Genomic DNA, 24,607 nt, shown 5'->3' with positions numbered 1-24,607 from the left:
CAAAAGTTCGTTCGTGTCATGAATATATATACACATCGAAACAAAAGTTCAGTGGCGATGACATGGTTTCAGCCTTCATAATCAAAGCATTGTGAAATTGAGGGTAAGCAGACTGGGACCGGCCAAATGAACTTTAACCCGACTATAGCTTCAACAACAACTGGTCAATTTAACCAATGAAGCAATATTACTCAAGTGACTCAGTCCCACAAGGTTTGGAGAAAAAGTGAAACTTAAAATGAAATCACGAAATTTCAACGTTTTCTCTATTGTGTCATTCATGTACAAAACGGCATCTTTAGTAATAATTACAATATTGTTGTACCACCAATTTAATTTAATCAAATTAGATAAATTTTTTAAATAATTTAATTTAACTATTTCATATCCGCATACCAAAAGAAATTAATGTAAATGATTACACTCTAGTATCAGTATTTATCTATAACACACATATTACTATACTCAAAATACAAGTATTTCTCAAACTACTAATATTTCACAGTACATTTTTTTGTCATGATGAGCTATTATGAAAACCTTATAATAAGAAATACAATGTATTATTAATACTTAGCCTACCGTTAATTCCATATGATATTAAAATATGTCATTAAAATTTCTTAGAAAATTCAAGACCTGTACTAAGATTGATTATAAAATCTAATATTGTCTTCTTCTATAAAAAAATATCGCTAAAAAATGTGAATCGCATGTAAAAAATGAGATGGGAAAGGCTTATTCTTATAGAGACATTTGTGACATACATGGAATTGGTGATAAAAATTTTATGGGAAAAAACAAAACTATCAATGGAATCTAAAGTGCAATTGCAACCTTAACTAAAGTATATCTAAAGAATAAAATTAACCAATATCGTTGATGTAGTGGCTCAACACCTTGTCACTTAAGCATGAAATCAAGTATTCAATCTCTATGTATGCGGAAGGAGCAAAGTATCCTAATGTTTTAAAGGTTTGGATAAAATGAACAAAGTTCAAAGATTTGTGATAAAGTTAACAAACCATTTGAGATTGCGATAGATTTAATCATTAAATCAATTAATAATAATAATGAATATATATGATGCATTTAGTAAACTTGATAATGCTTGTATGGTGATGATTCCAAATCCGAGCATCATATTTCACACCGAATCACTACACAATTAAATATAATAAGTATTAAATCCATTCTTTCCATATTTATTTAGAGTCTCACAATGTGACTAGTTCTTATGCTTTGGAAAATAAAATATTACTCTCCATTCTTTCCATTTTTATTAATCCTTAAATCAATGTGAATATTAGCAATATATCTATAAATGGCTATTTCCCTCACTACGTGATAGTTCCTTACGATCTAGTAGTTTTGAGGAAAATAAAAATATTTAAAACGTTGCTAATTCGTATAGTCGATATGTTCTAAACTATATTATTTAATCAATTCCCAAGATGAATAACAATTCCCATATTTCAAAACCACAAGTTGTCAAATGGCGAAAATTTTGAAGTCGATTTTATTTTTGGCCGTCGTTGTTGCTCTTGCATCTGGTATCAAATTTAATTTCCATAATACTGGTTTCTCTTATATTAAATTGAACTTTTAACTATGTACTTGCGATATTTCTCTTGTCTCTTGTCTCTTGTCTCTTGTCTCTTGTCTTATCTGCTAGCGATGTTTTGGATTACTTGTTCATTGTTCTTGAATAGGAGTCTATCGTTTATCGGAAAAAATGACCTTTTTTATACATTACAGATTATCGGGTTTATGGAACGGAGTGCAGAAAAACTACAAGGATTAAATGCCCCCCACATAATCTTATATTTTGTGTTGGACCATGCAAAGATATAGTTAGTCCAGCACCTTATGAATGGAGCTTTTGCAATGCAGATAATGTAAACAATACTTATTGTGTTTGTGCATATACTTGTGGTGTTTGAATGTCCATCAAAATTAAGGGGACAAAATGAGACTATAAAAGTTTAAATGAAATACATCAATTTGATTTTTATATTATTCTTTTCTGATAAATAATGTAATAGTGTACTCAAAAGTTTCAACAATTCATGAAGCAAAGGTACTTGTCATTAACTAAACAAAAATCTCAGTAACTTGCAATTCACAGCCTAACTAATATTTCATCTACACGTGGTTAAACCAAAAAAAACATTTCATCTCTCATATCTTATTCTATTTATATATTATCATTTGTTTTGATTTTTTTTCTATATTTATTCATCCATTCGATTTTTTTTTAATTTTATTTTATTTAAGTTTCCCCTTTTTATTTTATAATGATTCAAAATAAGATGACGTGTAAACATAATATTTCTAAATTTTAAACGAATCAATATAATAAAGTTTAACTATGAAGGGAAAATTGACTGAAACCCATATATAGAGTTTATCAAATTTCGAGTTGTCATGCAAATTTAAGAATCACTCGGAATACTAAATATTGATAACAGCCATAAATTCCACGTCCCAACAAACCTAATATTAATCTCAATAAATTAGATGCACACAATCACTATTTTTTTCGTCATAAAATAATTAAGACAATTCAATTTTCATAAATTTTTGTAACTAATTTTAAGATTGTTTATATCCATCAATGACAATACTAAATATTGATAATAGCCATGAATCCACCATCCCAACAAACCTAATACTAGTAATTTCAATATATTAGATGCACACAATCATATATTTTTACGACATAGAATAGTTAAGACAAATTCAAATTTCATAAATTATTTTAACAAATTTTAAGGTTGGTTAATCCATTAATCCCATTCATATTATATATTGATAACAGCCATAAATTCCACTATCCTAACAAACCTAATATTATTCTCAATATATTAGATGCACACAGTCACTATTTTTTTCGTCATAAAATAATTAAGACAATTCAAATTTGATAAATTTGTGTAACTAATTTTAAGATTGTTTATATCCATCAATGCCAATAATAAATATTGAAAATAGCCATGAATTCCACTATCCCAACAAACCTAATACTAGTAATTTCAATATATTAGATGCACACAATCATATTTTTACGACATAAAATAGTTAAGACAAATTCAAATTTCATAAATTTTTTTAAGGCTGTTTAATCCATTAATCCAATTCATATTATATATTGACAATAGCAATAAATTCCACTATCCCAACAAACCTAATATTAATCTCAATATATTAGATGCACACAATCACTATTTTTTTGGTCATAAAATAATTAAGACAATTCAAATTTCATAAATTTTGTTAACTAATTTTAAGATTATTTATATCCATCAATGCCAATACTAAATATTGACAATAGCCATGAATTTCACTATTCCAACAAACCTAATACTAGTAATTTCAATATATTAGATGCACACAATCATATTTTTACGACATAAAATAGTTAAGACAAATTCAAATTTCATAAATTTTTTAAACTAATTTTAAGGTTGTTTAATCCATGAATCCCATTCATATTATATATTGATAATAGCCATGAATTCCACTATCCCAACAAACCTAATACTAGTAATTTCAATATATTAGATGCACACAATCATATTTTTACCACATAAAATAGTTAAGACAAATTCAAATTTCATAAATTTTTAAAACTAATTTTAAGGTTGGTAAATCCATGAATCCCATTCATATTATATATTGATAATAGCCATGAATTCCAGTATCCCACAAACCTAATACTAGTAATTTTAATATATGAGATGCACACAATCATATTTTGACGACATAAAATAGTTAAGACAAATTCAAATTTCATAAATTTTTTAAACTAATTTTAAGGTTGTTTAATCCATGAATCCCATTCATATTATATATTGATAATAGCCATGAATTCCACTATCCCAACAAACCTAATATAGTAATTTCAATATATTAGATGCACACAATCATATTTTTACGACATAAAATAGTTAAGACAAATTCAAATTTCATAAATTTTTTAAACCAATTTTAAGGTTGGTTAATCCATGAATCCCATTCATATTATATATTGATAATAGCCATAAATTCCACTATCCCAACAAACCTCATAGAAAGCTCAATAGTCACAATGTCGATAGTATTTAAGCGAATCACATAACGAATAATTAGTCTCATATTCATATACAATCACTATATTCAAAACCTCAAAATGGCAAAAATTTTGAAGTCGATTTTGTTTATGGCTGTCCTAATTGCTCTTGCATCTGGTATAAAATTAGATTTCCATTTTTAAATATGTGCTTAAAAAGATGCATGCCATGAATTTTTATTATTATTATTATTATTATTTCAGATTGTTTGGTTTGTGGAGCGTCGTGCAAATTGGGGACGGATATTCAATGCGACGCAAATAATGAATCATTTTGTGTTCAACATTGCCAAAATGCAGTTAGTCCAAATCATCTTCAATGGAGCTTTTGCAATGCAGATAATGTTGACAAAACTTATTGTGTTTGTGCATATGACTGTTGACTGACTTCCCACCAAATCAGAGGGGTTGGAATCACAGTTTAAATGTAATACTTCAATGTATTTTTTATACCCTTCAGTTTCAACAAATATGAAATACAAATATTAATTAGTCTTCAATAAAAGAATATTTCAGTTAACTTGTGTAAGTTTGCAACGTTGAAGATTGTTGACAACGAACATGCAAGATCAAGAACAATAGGGTTTTACGTGGTTCGGCGTAAGCCTACGTCCACGGGCGAAACAATGAGACTCTCTTTATTGAACTGATTCGAAACGAGAAGGATTACAAACACACACGCTCTATCTCTCGATTACAAGTTGAACTCACACAACTCTATTGAGAACTATAGGATGAAAAACGAGATTCAACTCTTTAAGCCTCACTTGGTTGCTTATCTCTTTCTTGTTCATCTTTAATCTATATATACCGCGTAGCCTCGAGCAGTTGAATGATTCACAACAGACTAACTTCTCCCTTGAGTCAGTTAATAACCAACAACGGCTAGTTTACACTTTCTTGAATCAGCTTATGCACTCCAACGGCTCCATGCAGTGAGCGACTCTGTTCAGCTGTGTTTGCTCAGCCAAAACACTAACAAATCATCCACCTTGGATGATCAAACCAGCACTCGGTCATCCAACGTTTCGCCAATCATACATCATCCTTAAAACCTTCGAACCAGCCCCACCAAGTCTAAGCAGTACCTGAACTTAGAAGTTGGCAACGCCTTAGTGAGTGCATCTGCAACATAGTGATCAGTGCTCTCAATCCTAACCTTTCATTTCTCCACTGCATCCCGTATGAAATGAAGTCTGACATCCATGTGTTTACTACGCTCATGGAAGGTCTGATGCTTCGTTAAACAGATTGCACTGCTGCTGTCACACTTGATAGCAACACTCCCTTGCTTCAGTCCGAAGTCTTCAATGATTCCCTTGAGCCACATGCTCTCCTTTACAGCTTCCGTGAGCGCCATATACTCGGCCTCTGTAGTTGACAAAGCCATCACATGTTGGAGCCCCGACTTCCAACTCACGGCTGCTCCAAACAAAGTAAATATGTAGCCAAACTGTGATCTTCTATTGTCAATATTCGCGGCATAATCTGAGTCACAGAACCCCACCCCACTAAGGCATCCTCACTTCTACCCCATTTCTTGCTTTGAACAAAATCCCAAGATCACCATGCCCCTTCAAGTACCTCAATATGCCTTTCAAGGCCAACCAATGCTGCTTTCCCGGGCAGGCCATGTACCTACTTGCCACACTAATTGCATGAGCAATATCTGGTCTGGTGCAGACCATGGTATACATAATGCACCCCACAATGTTCGCATATGGAATCTGATCCATCTCTTTCTCCTCAGCCTCATTCTTTGGGCTCTGATCTCTGCACAACTTCAACTGCTGTGACATAGGAATAGAGACACTCTTGCTGTTTTCTGTCTGGAATTTCTTCACCACTTTGCTGATATAGTTTTCTTGGGATAGCCACAAGGTTCCCTTTCCTCTGTCTCTCACTATATCCATCCCTAAAATCCTCTGAGCTCTGCCCAGAACCTTCACCTCGAAGCCTTCTGCCAGCAGCTTCTTCACTCTGCCCAATTCCTTCAAGTCTGGACCAGAAATGAGAATGTCATCTACATATAATAGTAGATATGTCATGTCTCTTCCATCTCCTCCTCTGAAATACACACAGCTGTCATACTCAGATTTCTGGAAGCCTATCTTCTTCATATGCTCATCAAACTTTAAGTGCCATTGTCTACTAGCTTGCTTCAATCCATACAAACTCTTCTTCAACAAGCACACTTTATTCTCACTCCCATACACCAAGAAACCCTCTGGCTGTTCCATATATATAGTCTCATCCAATTCCCCATGCAAAAATGTCGTTTTAACATCAAGCTGCTCCAACTCCCAGTTATTCTGAGCAGCCACTGCAAGTAATATCCGAATTGAGGCATGCTTCACCACGGGTGAGAAAACTTCATTGTAATCAACACCTTCTTCTTGTGTGAAACCTCTGGCTACAAGCCTAGCCTTGAATCTAATCTTATTCTCAGCCTCCACCTTCTTCTTATACACCCACTTGCAGCTGACCGGCCTCTGCACAGCTGGTCTATCCACCAAGATCCATGTCCTATTCTTCATCAATGACTCTATCTCTTCCATCATGGCCTTCATCCATTGCTTGCTCTCATTTGATGCCATGGCTTCCTTGAAATTTGATGGCTCCGAGTACTCAATCTTTTCTGCAATGCATAGTGCATATAGGACATATTCAGCATCACTATATCTAGTAGATGGCCTTACATTTCTTCTGACTCTATCTCTTGCTAGAACATAGTCTCTCAAGTCGTTTTCTGAGCTATCTTGCTCTGGAATATCTTCTGCAACCTCAGATAATTCCCCAGCTCCAGTAGGCTCTTCATTGATTCTAGCTTCTACCTCCACCTGAGTCAGTCTCTCTGGTTCAGCCTCCACCTGCTTGGTGTTACCCTCGAGAAATGGCATTCTACTCTCTTCAAACTGAACATCTCGGCTGATAATGATCCTTTGCTTGTTTGGCTCTATGCACCATAACCTATACCCTTTGACTCCCTTCTGAACCAACCATAACACATCTAAGGGCCCGGGCTTCCAATTTGCTTTGCCTAATGTGAGCATAGGTCATACACCCGAAGACTCTCAAGTTAGAGTAGTCCCCATTTCTTCCATACCATTTGCTATCTGGAGTCTCAAAACCAATAGCAGAGGAGGGACTTCTATTTATCAACACAGCTGCCATAGCTACAGCCTCCCCCCAAAATCTCTTTGGCAAACCCGAGCTAAAAAGCATGCACCTCACCCTCTCCAAGATGGTTCTATTCATTCTCTCGGCTACACCGTTTTGTTGTGGATTACATGGCACGGTTCTATGCCTTCTCATTCCCTTCTCTCTGCAATAAAGATCAAACTCAGCACTTAGAAACTCAAGCCCATTATCAATTCTTAGGTACTTGACTGAGCTTCCCTTTTCAACCTCAACTTCCTTGCACCAATCTTTAAACTTTGAGAAGGTCACTAATTTTTCTTTCATGATAAAAACCCACAGCTTCCTCGAATAGTCATCAATAATAGATAGGAAATATCTTCCCCCTCCAATGGTTAATGGAGTTGCTGGACCCCACAGGTCACTGTGGACATACTCAAGTGGAGATGATGAAGTGTGAACTCCCTTTGGATACACCAATTTCTTGCTCTTGCCTAGAATGCACTCTTCACAAGTGCCCAGATCTCCAGAGCCATTATCTGGTTGAATCAGCTGTTTCTTGATCAATTCTTTCATTCCTTTCTCACCAAGATGTCCCAGTCTCAAGTGCCACTTCCTGAGATCAGCCTTTTGCACAATATTTGCACTACCAGAAATTACATCAGCTACAAGATAGTACAGGCTGCTACTCTTGCTGCTACTCTTCCTTTCTGCCTTCATAACAATTTCTCCGTCTTTCAAGATTTTCATTACACCACCAGTGGAGGCAAAAGAACAGCCCTTAGCTTCTAACATGCCAAGTGAGATTAGATTCCTTTTTATATCCGGAATGTACCTGATTTTAGTGAGCAATCTTCTCTTTCCATCATGCATCTTGAACATTATGCTTCCAATTCCCTCAATGCTGCAGATCTGGTTATTTCCCAGCAACACTGAACCCTTACTCTCGGACAGATCAGTAAACCAGTGTCTTACATGACACATGTGCAGGCTGCACCCAGAATCCATTATCCAAGGACCCCCTTCATCATTTTCTGTCACATTTAGAGCCTGAGGAATCTCCATTTCCTCCACACAATCTGTTGTTGCTGTCTGCTCAGCCTGCTTCTTCTTCCATGAGAAGCAATTCTTCTTCAAGTGACCGGGCTTCTTGCAATAATGACATGATCTTGTCTCCTTCTCGGTTTCTTGGCCTCCCTTTTGATATTGAGGCTGCTTGAATCCAGTGGACTTCTTCTTGAATTGTTTCTTCCCCTTGAAACCCTTTATATTCAAGCTTTCTGCCATAGGATCCACTGTCTTGATCCCCTGTTTCTGAAGTTCCTTGCATCTCAGAGCAGATTGAACTTCCTCAAGAGAGATAGTAGTTTTCCTCCCATAGAGCATCGCATCCTTTAGTTGCTCGTAGGACTTAGGCAAGGCATTCAGCAAGATGATTGCCTTGTCCTCATCTTCAATCTTGACGTCTATATTCTCAAGATCATCGATGTCTTTGTTAAACAACTCGAGCTGCTCCTCGATGCTCCTATCCTCATTCACCTTGAACGAGTATAACCTCTGCTTCATGTAGAGGCGATTCGCCAAAGACTTTGTCATGTACAGATATTCTAGCTTTGACCAGACACCTGCCGCAGTCGTCTCCCTCGCAACTTCTCTGAGAACCTTATCACCAAGGCTCAAGATTATAGCACTGTGGGCTCTCTCGTACATCTCATCTTTCTTGGCTACCTCCTTCGGATCAGCAGGATCCTCCTTCGTATCTCGATCCTTCAATGCTTCGGCGAGACCTTGTTGAACAAGCATCGCCCTCATCTTCAACCTCCATAACCCAAAATCATTCTTTCCCGAAAACTTCTCCGCTTCGAATCTTGAAATCGCCATCTTCAAACTTCGCTTCCCATAGACGGCGCCACGTTGTAAGTTTGCAACGTTGAAGATGGTTGACAACGAACATGCAAGATCAAGAACAATAGGGTTTTACGTGGTTCGGCGTAAGCCTACGTCCACGGGCGAAACGATGAGACTCTCTTTATTGAACTGATTCGAAACGAGAAGGATTACAAACACACACACTCTATCTCTCGATTACAAGATGAACTCACACAACTCTTTTGAGAACTATAGGATGGAAAACGTGATTCAACTCTTTAAGCCTCACTTGGTTGCTTATCTCTTTCTTGTTCATCTTTAATCTATATATACCGCGTAGCCTCGAGCAGTTGAATGATTCACAACAAACTAACTTCTCCCTTGAGTCAGTTAATAACCAACAATGGCTAGTTTACACTTTCTTGAATCAGCTTATGCACTCCAACGGCTCCATGCAGTGAGCGACTCTGTTCAGCTGTGTTTGCTCAGCCAAAACACTAACTACTTGCAAATTATACAGCCTAACCAATAATTTATTTTCTTAATTAGTCCCATCTTATTGCTTTGTGAAATGATTAATAGGATCGGCATATTTGTCATTGTGTAACTCAAATATAAATTGCTTCATTTGGTTGGAGAATTTGATCATTTCGCTCTCAAGTCACAATTTCAATTGGTGTTTTACAAAACGACAATTATTTATAAATATATGCTGCTTTTATAATTTCAATTGGTCCTAATAATTCTGTATTGATTCAACTATATATCTAGATAAAGTCTTATTTTGACTCATGGCATTTGAAAAAAATAAGTGGAAAAAGTTGGTTAAATTTAACGTCTGCTTTTATATGAAATAGTATTAATTTTATAACAGAATATGAGTCAAATATTTTTTAAAATTCTAGTAAGATATAATTTACTAAAACTAAAAGTAATTGAACGGAGCTTTTAATTACACAACTTGCAAATCAGGCTGTTAAAGTTGGGTATCGTTTAAATTCTTAAAATCAAATTAAAAATATTGGTTTCCATGTATCATTCTCATTGTTTAAATTTACGTGAATAATAAACTATCTTGATATATAAAGCCAGTCTACATTTCTTTGCAAGATAGTATTGATATTGTTCATGCAAAATTAAATATGAGAATGATGTACTGAAAGTAATATTTTGAAATTGATTTTTAATATTTCATCATATAATTAAAGTTATTTATTTCTCCATTGTTATTATTTTCATTATAATTATTAATAGGTACTCCCTCAATCCTTCTAAATTTGTCACATTTTGACGGACACAGATTTTAAGAATTGTAATGGAAAGTGGATTGACAAAATTAGTGGAATGTGGATCCTATTTTTAAATGTTAGTTATAAGTAATAAAATGTGAGTGGGAATGAGTTTGTAGAATGTGAGGTCCACTACCAAAAATAGTAAAAATAGTAAAAAGTGAAATGTGACAAATTTTGTGAGACGAATGAAAATGGAAATATGTGACAAATTTTCAGAGACGGATGAAGTACTATTTTTGCTTATAAAAATTACATTATATTTAAAAGACTTCTAGGTACTAATGAATTTGTTAATGAAAGGAAAATCAACTAAAACCCATAAAGTTTAAAAGTTGTTTATATCCATCAATCCCAATACTAAATGTGTTTACATCCATCAGTCCCAAAACTAAATGTGTTTACATCCATCAGTCCCATATTCATATACAGTCACTGCTACATTCAAAACTTAATTCAAAACTTAATTCAAAACCACAAAATGGCAAAGTTTTTTAAGCCAATTTTATTTATGGTCGTCCTCGTCGTTGCTCTTGCATCTGGTATTAAATTTGATTTCCATTTTTAAATATGTACTGAATTGTGGTGAAGCAAATCATATCTCACATCAGAGAATGGATAAGAGTTGCAAGCATATAAATGGCTACCCTAACTCCATTAGTATGAGGCCTTTTGGGGAATACCCCAAGAGCAAAACCGTAAGGGTTCTGCCCAAAGCGGACAATATCATACTAATGTGGAGTTCGGGTGTGCACCACCGGGGACCCAACAGTGGTATCAGAGCCCTAGTTCAGGGGCTGGGCCTATGTGGCTCGGGGTTCGGTGGGTTGCGCTTGCAAGTTCTCCGATGTGGTGTGTGAGCTCGACCAAGACCTGGGGTGACCTGTGTGTGATCTTGGTCCGATGGCCTTGGGTTGGGCCTGTGACCTGTGTGAGATCCTGGTCTTGGTCTGGTGGTCTTGGTTTGAGGGGAGGATTGTGGTGAATTGTTGTGAAGCAAACTATATCCCACATCGAAGAATGGACAATAGTTGCAAGCATATAAATGGGCTACTCCAACTAGGGTTGAAACGGTACGGTATACCGCGCCGAAATGGCCATACCGCATACCGTACCGTACCGTGCGGTATGACCAAAAACCATACCTTTACCGTACTGCTTTTGTCAGTATACCGCAATTGCGGTATACTGAAAAGTCGGTATACCAAAATTTAGATATCGTTACCGTAACGCTTTTGTCGGTATACCGTATCGTGATTTCTGTTATATACCGCAATTGCAGTATGATGTGGTATACCGCGGTATACCGCGGTATATACAAAATGCATACCTTTACCGTACCTAAAACTGTCGGTACGGTATGATACCGTACCGAAAAGTACGGTATACGGAAAATTCGGTATTTTCAGTATTTGTTCGGTACGGTAGTGCGGTATTTCGGTATATTTTCCCAGCCCCTCCAACTCCATTAGTATGAGGCCTTTTGGGGAGTACCCCAAGAGCAAAATCGTGAGGGCTCTGCCCAAAACGGACAATATCATACTAATGTGGAGTTCGGGTGTGCACCACCGGGGACCCAACATGTACTTATAAAATTTGCTATTGCTTGTTTTGATATATGTTAGGGAGTGTGTATTGGCAATAGACTTTTGTTGGTTTGAACCATTCTTGGTTGTGAACTTTTCTCTTAGAGATATTTTTGGATTACATGCTTACTATTCTTCAGACAGTCTTTGATTTATCGATAAAATGTACTCCCTCCGTCCCGAACTACTTGCACTTATTTTCTTTCTGGGTGTCCCAAGTTATTTGCACTCTTTCCATTTTTAGTAAAAATTATCACCTACAGCCGCAATTGTTGACTTTGCTATACACTCATTCTTTAATCTCCGTGCCGAAAAGAAAATGTGCGAGTAGTCCGGGACGGAGGGAGTACATGCCAAATGACCCTTTTTCAATCGTTTCAGATTCTCTGGTTTGTGGAACGTCGTGCAAATTGGGCACAAATATTCCATGCGACAAAAATATTGAATCCTTTTGTGTTACACCATGCCAAATTGCAGTTAGTCCATATCATCTTCAATGGAGCTTTTGCAATGCAGATATTATATCCAGAACTTATTGTGTTTGTGCATATGAATGTTGACTGCCCATGAAATCTGAGGGGGCGGAATAAAAGCTTAATACTTTTTGAATACGAAAACGTGCTCAATGCCAAGAACCCGAGTTTCTCCATGCAAGTAGTTGGAGAAAAACGATGAAATAAGGTATGTATGATCATTGGCCCAATCATCGGAAGGGGCGAGGATGGTTTAGATGGTGCTCAGAAACATAACACGAGCTCAACACAACATCGCCAAAATGGAAGGACAACATTGAGAAACAAGATTTTACCAAACGTGAAGCTATTCACAAATCATACTGCAGCTTATCCTACCAAAATCGAATTTCACACAGCAAGGTTCGAAACCCTAACCCCCAATCCAAAATCAGATACATTAACCAGCAATATATCCATAATCAGAGAAACAGCTATAGTTTCACTTCTGAACTAAACTAATTTCAGGAAGAACGATAAAGGGAGATCAAACAACTGAATATGTCGCGCCAAAACCGAACGACGCTATTGAGAAACAAGGAATCAAACCAGCAGAAATCTGTCCATAACTGGAGATGTTCACCCCAATTTTTCAAAGTGGAAATCATACTGCATCTCATAGTATCAATATCAAATTACACACATCAATGTTTGAAACCCTAACCCCCAATCCAAAAACTAGCAATATAAACAGAGAAACAACTATAATTCCAACAAATTCCAGAAATAAGGAATCAAACCAGCAGGAAATATTTATCAAACTTGAATTTTCCATAAACTTGAAGCTTGAGGTTACTATTATTCACCCCCAATTTTCAAAGTGGAAATCATACAGTATCAATATCAAATTACACATCAATGTTTGAAACCCTAACCCCCAATTTAAAACCAGAAAATGGAAGAACATACATAAACCAGCAATATAAACAGAGAAACACCTATAATTCCAACAAATTTCAGAAAAAAAGGCGGAATCAACAAACAGTACCTGCTACTTAATTTAAACTATTTCCGGCTATCATAATCAAGGATCTCGTCATCGGTAACCGATCTCGAGTGCTGAACAATAGATCGCCCGATCGAATTGATCCAATCCTCCTTCTCCTTCTCCGCATCCGCGATGAAATACATCGTGTCGCTCCGAGTCGAGAGCTCGAAGGCGAATTGGCGATTGAGCACGTCCTCGGCGCCCTTGACGGTGAGGCAATCGGCGACGGGGATGACGCCTCGGGGGCGGGAGGCGCGGGTGACGTCGGATTCCTTGAACCAGAAGAGTTTTCCTTGCTTGAGCACGAACCAGCGGCGGCGCCAGGTCTTGATGTACTCGCCCTGCTTGGTGAGCCAGCCAGCGCGCTCCGCCGCGGACCAGAACTCGACGCCGTCGTAGTCGTCGGCGTTGGGCTGGGTGGCGCCCATCGCCGCTCGCCACAAGCTCACCATTGATGCGGATTTGGGGGATTTGGTGGTGGAGATGAGGCGATGGAAAGGGAGAGAGTGGAGAGCTGTCACAGCACAAGCTGATGCTGTTTGCTTGTTTGTGACTTAGTTATATTATTGCTAGAAGTTGTTATAAAAATAATATTAAAAATTGAATTTTGTTTTAGAATTTTGATTATATTGATATATTGTTATTGTTAGGTTAATCTATCTTTATAAGTTTTTATTTCAAGGAAATCCTAATTTTATAGTAACACTTTCGATTTAGTGTAGAATACGATTATAATGGTCTAATAGTAGAGTATTAAAAAAATTGTTGAGAGTGATAATATAGTCGTTGTGTGCATGTTGAACGATAGGAAAACTGATTTAAATTATATAAAATGAGTGAAATTTCCTGAAGCCAATATAGAAATTGAGTCTGAAGAGCGTGTAGCCTTTTCCTGATGAATTGTCGGAAAAATTATCAAGTTACGTCATTTTTTTAATCAATTCTCTCACTTTAAAAGGATGATTAATTATATCACAAGGTTGAGATGTTTCTCAATTATTTCATAGTTTCATATTATTTGGGAAAAAGTATACATGATGTGGTAAACGAACAATTCTATATGGAAAACGTTTAGATATATAAACGATACCATTCAATACAATTAGTCACTCACATCTTTAATTTTCAGATATGTATACGTCACGTGAATAAATGTACACATAGCTAAATTTTATCAATGGACAACTAAGAAAAATGTAAAAGTTATGATACACATACTTTTTAAAATTGAGAAATTGATCAAAAAATAATTAACTTTTGATTTTTTTTTGGCAATATGCATTAACTTTTATTACCAATATTATCAGTAATGAATCTATCATAATAATTAGTATTATAATTATTTAATAAAAATGACTTATTTTGATTGCCAAATCCTCAGGCCTAAATGAAATTAATCAATAATAATAGCAGGAAATTATAGTCACAACACCATTAAATTCATTTATTACAACATATACCAAAAGCCAATATATTAATGGAATATGATTCACCACCCATTGGTGAAGAATTAAGATCAGCAAAACCGATAATTCTCCAAAACGATGTCGTCTCCCTTCACTCACTCGCTCGATCAATTCGGCGGTGCTTTCCCGGCAGCCACCTCCTATGACGACGGCTTTGTCGCTCAGTCGTTTTCCACATTTGATTCGACCGTCGCCGATTTTGCCCCGCCGTCCTACGCCTCCGGCGGAGAATTCACTGATCCCTCGCATTTCTCGTCGGAAACAATTGACAACGGTCCGATTCTCCCGCCACCGGCGGAGATGGAGCACGAGGCGAGCTACGCGCTCAGAGAATGGAGAAGGTAAAGTCTTTCTTTGAATTTCTGGTTATCGAATTGGGGATTTTTATGATCGTGTTAGGGTTTTACAGATGGATTTAGTGCTCTTTATTTTGTGGTTGCGTTTTTTTACAATTATTGAGAAATTGATTGGATTTTCAATTGTGTTTCTATAATTATTGCAATTAGATGGATTTTCAATTGTTTGGGATGCAGAATTTTCATTATTAGGGGAAAGATCGTTTCTTGGAACCAAAAAGGCTCATGTATTGTTAATTCAGCTTGATTATATCATTCGACAAATTTAAATTGTTGGTTTTATTATAAATTCTAATGATTAATGTTAAATGGATCATGGATGGATGTAGTGGCATTCACATAACCTGTTAAAGTGTATAAAATCTTGATAATGAATGGGTTTTGGATTAATATATTCCAATTTGTTTACATTTTAATTTATGTTATATGCTATTCAATCTAGAGCTTGAAGGGAGTTTGTATGATATGTGTGTAAGTGTTGAAATAGGCAGTCGAAGTTCACGTTTTCGTATGTTTAATGTGGTTAACAGGCAAAACACGGCTCGGTTAGAGGAGAAGGAGAAGAGAGAGAGGGAATTATTGAGCCAAATCATAGTTGAAGCTGATGACTACAAGGTTGAGTTTCACAGAAAGAGGCAAATCACCTCGGAAACCAACAGATTGACTAACCGCGAAAAGGAGCAGGTACGCACACGCTAAAGAACCATGTCGATTTACCTTATTCCAGTCTGTATTAGCGCAAATTCGATTAGTATCTTATAGAAAAGCAAACAACAGTGGATGTGGATTATTGTGAAAGGGTTGATGTTTGATTGGTGTTGTTGTTGATCAAGAATTGATTAATTGAGTGATTCTTGTTTGATCAGGTATTTGTTGCTAATCTGGAGAAATTTCATGCTGAAGCTGACAAGGATTATTGGAAATCTATAGCAGAGCTGATACCGAAGGAGGTTGCTGCAGTAGAGAAGAGAAGAGGCCAGAAAGAGAAGGACGAGAAGAAGGTGTCGGTCGTGGTGGTGCAAGGGCCTAAGCCAGGGAGACCGACTGATTTGTCCAGAATGCGGCAGCTACTGCTGAAGCTGAAGCAAAACACCCCTCCCCACCTCAACCAGTCTCCTGCTGTGCCCGTCGTGACACGGGCCTAGCCGTATCCAACGCACCCCGTGAAGAGACACAGCCAATAGATCAAGCTCAACCTAGAACGCCACATCACAAGGTTTAAAGATTACATTCGTAGATGAGAATGTATCTTTTTATCATCTTTGGAGATTACCTTTTGTTTTTTTATTACATTGACAAATAACCAAGAAGAGATAATTAAACGCCTAAATTTGAAATCTTAAAATTTTATTATGAACTGCAAACAATTGGTATACTAATTTATATTTCAACATTGAAAGTGAATAACACAGGAAAAGAATCATGAAGTTAGATAATTCTTTCATTATAGATTATAAAAGGAATTAAAAATTAGGGTTTTTATTTTGTCTATATATATAGTCGCTCTGTCATTGTAAGTTGTATCCCAAAAATTATATATTTATCATTAAGGCTCATTCTTTCAGCTGGATATTGCATTTATATTTTTGTATCATTACTTGCAAATTTCTTTTCACCAATATCTTCACCTTTAAGTATTTATAGACATTGCTTAGAGTCTCTTTTCCAGTCCGGCATGGTTTTATGACATATACTACTACTATTTACACAATTGATTATGTGGATCGACTTTGGTATGAGATTGATGATACTACTACGCGGGCCATGACGCACCATCGGTGGCTCGGCGCCGAGCCGCCCATCAACCACCTTCTCTGCTTAGTCCATGGGTTCGGCCAATCCGGAAGTGTAACTTTGTTTCTTCTTTCTATTTTAATTGTATTCGTAATTAAAAATTTTGTGGCATAACCTAATTTGTGGCACGTGGGTGTTTGAGGCATAGTCCAAAAGCTGATGTAACACGTGAATAATATAAGTTTTGATGTAGAAAGTGCCCTTAGCATTAGTATAAAAAGGTATAAAAAGGGGAAAAGTACAGATAATGTGGTCCTGTTTAAAGGAAGTTTTCAGCATTACCACTCCTTATGCACTATACAATAGACAATTTTGTGCAGTTGAGATTTCATAAGCCCCCCCCCCCCCCAACTATCTACAAATGTCAATTCAACCCCACAAACAATGAAATTCTGCAGTTAACATGCATCAAAATGTTGACAGAATTTTTTTCAAATTAGCTTTGAACAAATTAGAGATTCAATAATAGGTGTTACATTCGATTAGCCGGCAAACAACAAACTGGAAGACAGCTGATACAGATTAATACAGGATAGTTGAATGGCATATACTCATTATGTTTCAGTTGTTACTCTTGCTTGCCAGTAGTGGTTCAGTTGAAAGCGGTGTCTACAACAGAAAATACGTACCATCATCACCTGCCCCGTAAGCTTCGTGGAGAACGGAGGCACTTGTCACTGCTCACATCCTCATCTGCTTCGCCCCCATCCATGCATAGGCCGTTGTTGACACTCAATTCAGAACTGCAGTTACTGCTTGTTGCAAGCGGAGAATCTGAGATGCTGGTTGTCCTTCTGTTAGGTCCCGATCTCACACTGTACAGCGAGGATGCGGGGATGTTGGTCATAAGAGGCCGCAGATTGCCTGGAATAGTCCGTCTTATATCCTGCAAAGGACAACACTTGTGTATCAAGTCGACAAAAATTATGTGCGTGTGGTGATAATGAATAATTATATTACCATATGTCGCATGGCCATATCTAAGGATTTCTTTGAAAGTGTTCTTCCGAACCCAGCACTGTCTGGTGATAAGGATTTTCCGGATAAGCTGCTGTGGGGAGAGTGTTTATCGTCTTGCTTGGGGGGAGCTAGTTTCCTCATATTTATAACCCTTTCAACCATTTTAGTTCCGACTAGAGCAGGGCTCACGTTGTCATTAGCCTTAGCATGCAACCGACTTGCAGCGGGAACAGGCACAGAGCTTCCGCTGTTACGGCTCATACCATTAGGAGGTCGGCCTCTTGCAGGAGAACAAGATTGTCTTCTAATCCTTCCATTTGAAGGTGGTTCAATAGATGATGACCGGGAACTTGGTGCACCAGGTCTACCTCTAGTGGCTGAAGGTGGCCTGTCGGACAGAGACGTTCTCAGATTTGGTGGAACATCGAGAGAAAATCCAGGCATCTCTGAAGGCTTCCATGGTCTAGGTCTCACTGTAGGAGAATTGGACCGTGCTTGCATGGGATTCTTCGAGGCAGTAGAAACTGGCTTGGCAACTGAAGAGGTCGTTGGAGACTTTGATGAAACAGCAGGCGTTTTTGTAGCAGAGGATGCTGTTGGTCTCCGAGTAGGAGTTGAGGCTCTGGATGTCGACCTAGATGCTGGTAGAGACACGCTGCTTGTCGGTGTTGAGGATCTTATAGTAGACCTGCCTGTCGGGGTGGAAGATCTTGGAGGACCTGTGGGCTTTGCTGAAGACAACGTGGGGCGAGAAGTGGGTGTAGAAGATCTTGAAGGTTTTGATGTTGTGGTTGACATTTTAGACGTAGGGTTGGAGGTTATTCTAACTGACGCATTCAATGCAGCCCTATTTGATGTTGAGGTCAAGGTGGATCTGGATATTGAGCTCACAGTTGGGCGACCCGTTGGTGTTCCAGGTCTTGACCCAGGACCACCGGAAGAAGTTGGCCGGCGAAGTCCTGCAGTTGAAGTATTTAGCCCAGGAGATGAGACTTGCTGTCTGGATGACAAATTGCTCCTAGCAGCGTGCTCCGATTGGGCATTGGCAAGCTTCAGTCACAGAAATAAGTTGGAATAAGAGTTAAATTAATTTTAAAAATGTTCGTATAATATGTATATGGCAGATAATGATTGTGCTTCTACCGCACACAGAACAAAACAAGAACAAGAGGTTTGCATTGAAATAAACGTTGAAAATATAAGCTATTTATATTTCCACTCAACTGCTCCAGCAGATATCACACATTAGAAATTAGAAATATAAAAATACAGATCACATCATTAAGCAAGGGCATCTTAACATTTGCTACGTGAATATTATGATCGAAACGAAGTTTTACCAATTCTAATGGTAAACTTAACAAATATAAAACCTTTGTGTGGAACAAATCTAACAGTGTTTGAGAGTATTAGATTTTCGGAATTTGGTATTGGATTTTCACATTTTAAGATTTTTGGTATTGGATATTAGGGTTTTTAGGATCAGATTGGATATCTTAGTTCAGATTTGGGATTTTCAGACAATTCAGATCAGAAAATTTTTGGATTTTCAGATAGTATCGGGCAAAAACCCAATCCGAAACCCAACTGATCACCCCTAGTCATATATCGGCCCAAACAAGGTGTAGCCACTTAACAGTTTTCAGTTATTAGTATTACAGCACAGAATAAAAGAAAGTAGGATTACTTACTCTAGACTTAAGAGCAGTAGGACGAGCTTTTGGAGTGCCTAGCTGGCTCATGACGGTTTTTTGTCCTTCCATTTCTAGTGAAGAAAAAAGTGGTGTGCCAGGAGGTGTTAAAAGCCTGAAAAAATACATGATTATGCATCTTAATAGAAAAAACAATGAAGGGTACTCCATACAAAAGTTTTGAACAATCATCGAAATAGAAATCCAATTAAACACCAGCAGCAGTGAATATAACTTTGAGAAATCACACTTAAAGATCCAGATTGATTTAAAATGCAATTTATTCCCAAAGATGCTAAATCATCTCTAGATGCAAAGATGTTTAAGAAGTAACACATTCTTCTTTGTCAAAAAACACACCAGAAACCACAATATAATCAAAACAGATGGGCTAAAGAAAATCAAGGCTGAACTTGATTCTGTAGTAGCCATTGTCAGGCTAGTCAGACTCTAGTCTGTAACCCCTCCAGAGAAATATCTACCACTGGAGCAAAATGAAAGAATGGTTATCCAAATTTACAGTGGTCAACTTCTAACATAACATTATTTAGTTAGTACTTACTAGTGGGAAAAAAGAGCTAATCATGTACAGATAGATTTATGAATTCAGGCAGGACATGAATGAATGCATTCAAAGCAAGAATATACAATTACTAACAAAAGCTGCTAGGGTAGTGAGAGTATTAAACATTATGTATTCCATAAAAATATACTCCATGAAGAAATGGAATGTATAAATTATAGTCTTATGATATCCCAATGTGTGTGGAAAGGTTGATCCTTGATAAATACCACACCAGACAAAATCTTGACTGCATATACAGTGGAGCCTGTGAAGTCAAGAACATATTTGTTAAATTAGCATGCTAATTACGATAATGCATAATAAGAGGATTTAGAAGACATTAGGAATACTTAGTTTTCATTACAATAATGTACACAGTGCCATTCCTTGAGCTCCAACTACTAAGAGTTCACATCAAGTTTTGAAGCCCTTTCACATAATAATTCAAGACTTCACCTTCATAGGGACTCAGCACACCATAGGATATCAAAAGAAATACAAAGCACAATAACATACAAGAAGTAAGCTGCAATTACCAATCATAATCATTTTTATCATTCTCCGAATTGAGAAACTCGTCAGCAACGTTCTTCCGGACTGGAGGCGCAGTGGTACCGGAAGTTATGTTAAATATTGGAGAACTACCACTCCTTTGTCCTGCAAACATGGATACGTAAGATAACAATAATACTTCTTTTTTCCTTAATTTATAATCCTATACTGAAAACTGGAAGAAAAGTATAATTAAAAATAAGAATCAGATCAGTACATGAATCTACCAAACACAATATTCAGGCAAACAAAACATTCAAAAATTAAAATCTGCCAAATTGATTGAGTAAACAATCAATTGCCAAACTAATCATGAAACACCTAGCCTTTTTCATCCAAGAAAAAGAAAAAAAATGTAAAATCGAAAATTCAAATTACCAAGTGGAGCATCGAACTCGTCGGAGTTCTGAAGAAGGAGAAGATCGTTCCTTTCCTTGTCGCGCCTCCGCATTTCCCGAAACAACGCCAACTCCTCATCTTTATTATCCCTCAATCTCAGACTCCCCATCTGCCCCCTCTCAGGAGCCCTAAAACTCCGATTCATCCCCAAAAATTAATTAAATACAACACGATAACGCTTAATTTAAACCCTAATCCTCCATTCACATTCCATAACCCCCGAATTCGAAAACCCTAGCTTCTCTCTAGCTCAGGAAACGCTTAATCCTCAGTAAAAAAAAGGCGACGAAGATCGACGAGCCAGCCTCGACCACCTGGAGCCACAATTTACACCAAAAAGCAGCTCAAAATCAGTCCACATTCCAAAATTTCACACAAAAAACCGAAATTTCCGCATTTATACACACCGCTAAAACCTAGATAGAGAAAACGCGCACACACAAAACACTGCCGTGCAATAATGTCAGCAACCGTCTTGAATGTAGAGAGAGAGAGAGAGAGTACCGCGAGCAGCTTAGGCCGCGGATCTCTCAGCATATAACGTCGACAGCAGCAGTGATTAAGCGAAGACAGATCTCGGATCACCGGAATGTTTGAGTAAAAAACACAGAAAACTCATGAATTAAGCTTCGGTTTTGCTCTACAACATCCTGCAACCAAACGGTGGGTCAGTGAGAGAGAGAACAGGAGATTTGAAGAGATGGAGAAGAGAGTGGCAGAGGGTGTAATTCAAGGGAAAATGAGGGGTGGAATGGGAAATTGGGCGGTTTTCTTTCAATTTATACTCTCCACCGGTTGTAATGATTTTCGAATTTCTTCAGATGAAGGGAATTGCTTTCTCTTTTTTTTATTGCTGAAAATACAAAATTATTTTATGAATTTTAATATATAATCAAAATAAAATATGTGGGAGATAGAGGTTGGAATTAGGCACACAGTGACAATTTTACTGCCATATATAATTGATTTCTACTCCCTTATAATAATTGATTTTACCTCATTTTATATGAATGAGATTACTACAAAAAATTGATACAGTACTTGTGATTATATTAGTACTCCATTTCAATTGCAACTTTTATGAAACTGATATTACTACATGTAATTGATAGTACTTAACAATTACCAAAGTTCAAGATTCAAATGACTATGATTTCATATAAAAATAGATCTTACTACATACATTAAATATCAATAGTAGTAATAGTGGACGATATAAGTTTTAACGAAAAATTTGGTAAAGTATAAGCGAGATATAAATAAGACTCAGTCTAATCAGAGAGAATAATTTTACTATGAAAGAATTTTTTTTTCCGAATCAATATGAAAAATACATTACTATTGATTGCGGATGAAATAAATACATATTTAAATAATTAGAAATGCGATATTAAATTCAGAAATTTAATTGGGAGGGGTTGAATAAAGTAGGTGGTCCATCACGAGAGAAATTATGAGAGATACTTGTGATTGGAAAATTTGATGTAGGAAGTTGGAAAAGGTCCAATTTATCTTATGGGATAAGCCCATTTTTATACTCCAATTTTTATGTATATTTCTATTTTCTTTGTTATCTGTCACATTTTCTAGCTATTTGTGTTTGGTGAGATAATATTTCGGACCTTATTTTTAATTTTTTGTTGCTATAGGTCAAAGTGAATATTGAACAAACTTTTACTCTCTTGAACTGCCATTAAATTAATGTAGCTCATAATTTTGGTACATAATCACTGATGAAAAATTGTCTTCAATTAAATGAGAATAATCCAAATTACAAGTTACAACGGTTATATATATATACTACAAGACAATAATTTATAAGATGGGAAAGGTTCAATAATTCATTAATTAGTAGTAGTACTTAATTAATTACAAGCTACAACGGTTGTACTAGACAATAATTTATAAGATGTGAAAGGTTCTATAATTCATTGATTTGTACTTACATTCATCATCATGGAAGAAAATACTGATGACCACTCGAAGTTAATTTGGATAAAGTGGTACCATTATTATTAATTATACAATAATTATTTGCCAATACGTACACCGCATATAAAGAACAAGACAAAATAATTTTTCCATGGAATGTGAAATTATAACCATATATACTTCCACATATTGTACATGTATGGATACATAATTAATTAAGAAGTAGTGCATTGATATTCCACGTGTTCTCTCAATAATTTTTTTTAATTCCAATTCATGTTGGACATATACGATTAATCCTACATTTTAATTTTTAACTATGATATCCAAAGAATATATCATTATCTTACAAATCCTTATAGATAAATGATACTCTATTTCCAATCATTCACAATATAGATAAATGTATGTACAAATATCGCAATTTAAAGAAATATATAAAATTAGAGATTAATAAAAAAAATAATGAATTTAAAGAGATAACTAGTAGTATTATTGTTTGTGACTGAATTGTTGATATTGTGGCTAAATTTTAAAATATCGGCCTCAAAAGGTGAATAATAATTTTTGGCTTAATTTTTTTGTATGAGTTATAGATGGCCTAAGGAGTAATGAGGTTAAATTCAAGACTTTTCACTTTTAAAGAGAGGAGAATAATTGATTAGTTAAGTCTCTCAATGAAAACTTGCTCACTATAACATAGATGAAATTTCATATCTCGATTTTCCTTTTTAACATTTTTCCTAATGAGTTGGAAAATGTCTTGATAATCCACCTCTATGGCATTCTTCTCCTAGAATTAGATGTGACACATTTTGTCTATGAATGCACAACGCATAAATTTTGTCCACGAACTTTTTTTGCAAGAGCTCCCATAAGTGCAATAACTACAATTTTGGAAGTATTAGAATTTATGTTTCAATGTCAAATTTTGTCTACATATCATTAATTATAGTTGAAATAATTCAGGCTATATTATGAAGAAGAATTCAATAAATAGAATATGGACGTTGGCATAGACGATAATGTTAACTTATGTGCATTAATATACATAAAAAGAAATTCAATAGATAATACTCCCTCCATTTGAGATTATGAGTCCCAGTTTGCCATTTTGATTCGTCGGTGATTAGGAGTCTCAATTCACTTTATTTTTTCACATATTTTCTTTTATGGAGTAGTATTTCTTAAAATCTGATCCTAGTTGAAGTACATACGTAACATTTTTTTATGATATGGATGTATAGTAACACAAATGTGTAGTAATATGACGACATGGAACGACAGTGTTTGATGCTAAGAAACTAATCAATATAAAAATTGGTCAGATGTGACAATTACGAATTTGAAAATTTGCAATTTTCCGTTCAAATTTTTAAAAGGTGTGAGACAAACAAAA

General features: G+C 36.2%; 3 protein-coding genes across 6 annotated transcripts; 1 reads left to right on the top strand and 2 right to left on the bottom strand.

Annotated features, from left to right (window-relative positions):
• Positions 1–13,255: 13,255 nt before the first annotated feature.
• LOC121773620 (pleckstrin homology domain-containing protein 1-like) lies at positions 13,256–14,036 on the bottom strand. Its single transcript, XM_042170513.1, has one exon. It carries the CDS (start codon positions 13,943–13,945, stop codon positions 13,511–13,513), a length of 435 nt encoding a protein of 144 aa, XP_042026447.1. The 5' UTR covers positions 13,946–14,036; the 3' UTR covers positions 13,256–13,510.
• A 931-nt stretch (positions 14,037–14,967) lies between these two features.
• Positions 14,968–16,660, top strand: LOC121773432 (clathrin light chain 2-like). The gene is made up of 3 exons (XM_042170291.1): positions 14,968–15,300; positions 15,846–15,999; positions 16,182–16,660. The coding sequence occupies exons 1-3, from the start codon at positions 15,038–15,040 to the stop codon at positions 16,458–16,460; spliced, it is 696 nt and encodes a 231-aa protein (XP_042026225.1). The 5' UTR covers positions 14,968–15,037; the 3' UTR covers positions 16,461–16,660.
• Positions 16,661–17,291: 631 nt separating this feature from the next.
• LOC121775113 (uncharacterized serine-rich protein C215.13-like) lies at positions 17,292–22,029 on the bottom strand. 4 transcript variants are annotated; one of them, XM_042172089.1, is made up of 7 exons: positions 21,684–22,029; positions 21,256–21,590; positions 20,862–20,982; positions 20,558–20,590; positions 19,761–19,875; positions 18,070–19,119; positions 17,292–17,995 (listed from the first exon to the last, which is right to left on the bottom strand). In XM_042172089.1, the coding sequence occupies exons 2-7, from the start codon at positions 21,419–21,421 to the stop codon at positions 17,744–17,746; spliced, it is 1,737 nt and encodes a 578-aa protein (XP_042028023.1). In that variant the 5' UTR covers positions 21,422–21,590; positions 21,684–22,029; the 3' UTR covers positions 17,292–17,743. The 4 variants fall into 4 exon arrangements, with proteins under 4 accessions (XP_042028023.1, XP_042028022.1, XP_042028024.1 ...); XM_042172088.1 differs by having other exon boundaries at positions 21,781–22,029; XM_042172090.1 differs by lacking the exon at positions 20,558–20,590 and having other exon boundaries at positions 21,781–22,028.
• Between the last annotated feature and the right edge of the window lie 2,578 nt (positions 22,030–24,607).

Source organism: Salvia splendens, chromosome 17 (genome assembly GCF_004379255.2).
Source record: "Salvia splendens isolate huo1 chromosome 17, SspV2, whole genome shotgun sequence".
Taxonomy (NCBI): domain Eukaryota; kingdom Viridiplantae; phylum Streptophyta; class Magnoliopsida; order Lamiales; family Lamiaceae; genus Salvia; species Salvia splendens.
The sequence above is the reverse complement of the archived record's forward strand: the minus strand, read 5'-3'. Positions and strand labels throughout refer to the sequence as shown.

What these genes read in the sequence shown, in the direction of transcription:
- LOC121773620 (XM_042170513.1), bottom strand. Translation starts at nt 13,945, where the DNA reads ATGGTGAGCTTGTGGCGAGCGGCGATGGGCGCCACCCAGCCCAACGCC.
- LOC121775113 (XM_042172089.1), bottom strand. Translation starts at nt 21,421, where the DNA reads ATGAATCGGAGTTTTAGGGCTCCTGAGAGGGGGCAGATGGGGAGTCTG. An exon ending in TGCAGTCAAGATTTTGTCTG is followed by an intron (nt 19,876 to 20,557) that starts GTGTGGTATTTA and finishes GTATTTTTTCAG; the next exon opens with GCTTTTAACACCTCCTGGCA. An exon ending in ATATGGCCATGCGACATATG is followed by an intron (nt 17,996 to 18,069) that starts GTAATATAATTA and finishes TGTCCTTTGCAG; the next exon opens with GATATAAGACGGACTATTCC.
- LOC121773432 (XM_042170291.1), top strand. Translation starts at nt 15,038, where the DNA reads ATGTCGTCTCCCTTCACTCACTCGCTCGATCAATTCGGCGGTGCTTTC. An exon ending in GCGCTCAGAGAATGGAGAAG is followed by an intron (nt 15,301 to 15,845) that starts GTAAAGTCTTTC and finishes TGTGGTTAACAG; the next exon opens with GCAAAACACGGCTCGGTTAG. An exon ending in CTAACCGCGAAAAGGAGCAG is followed by an intron (nt 16,000 to 16,181) that starts GTACGCACACGC and finishes TTGTTTGATCAG; the next exon opens with GTATTTGTTGCTAATCTGGA.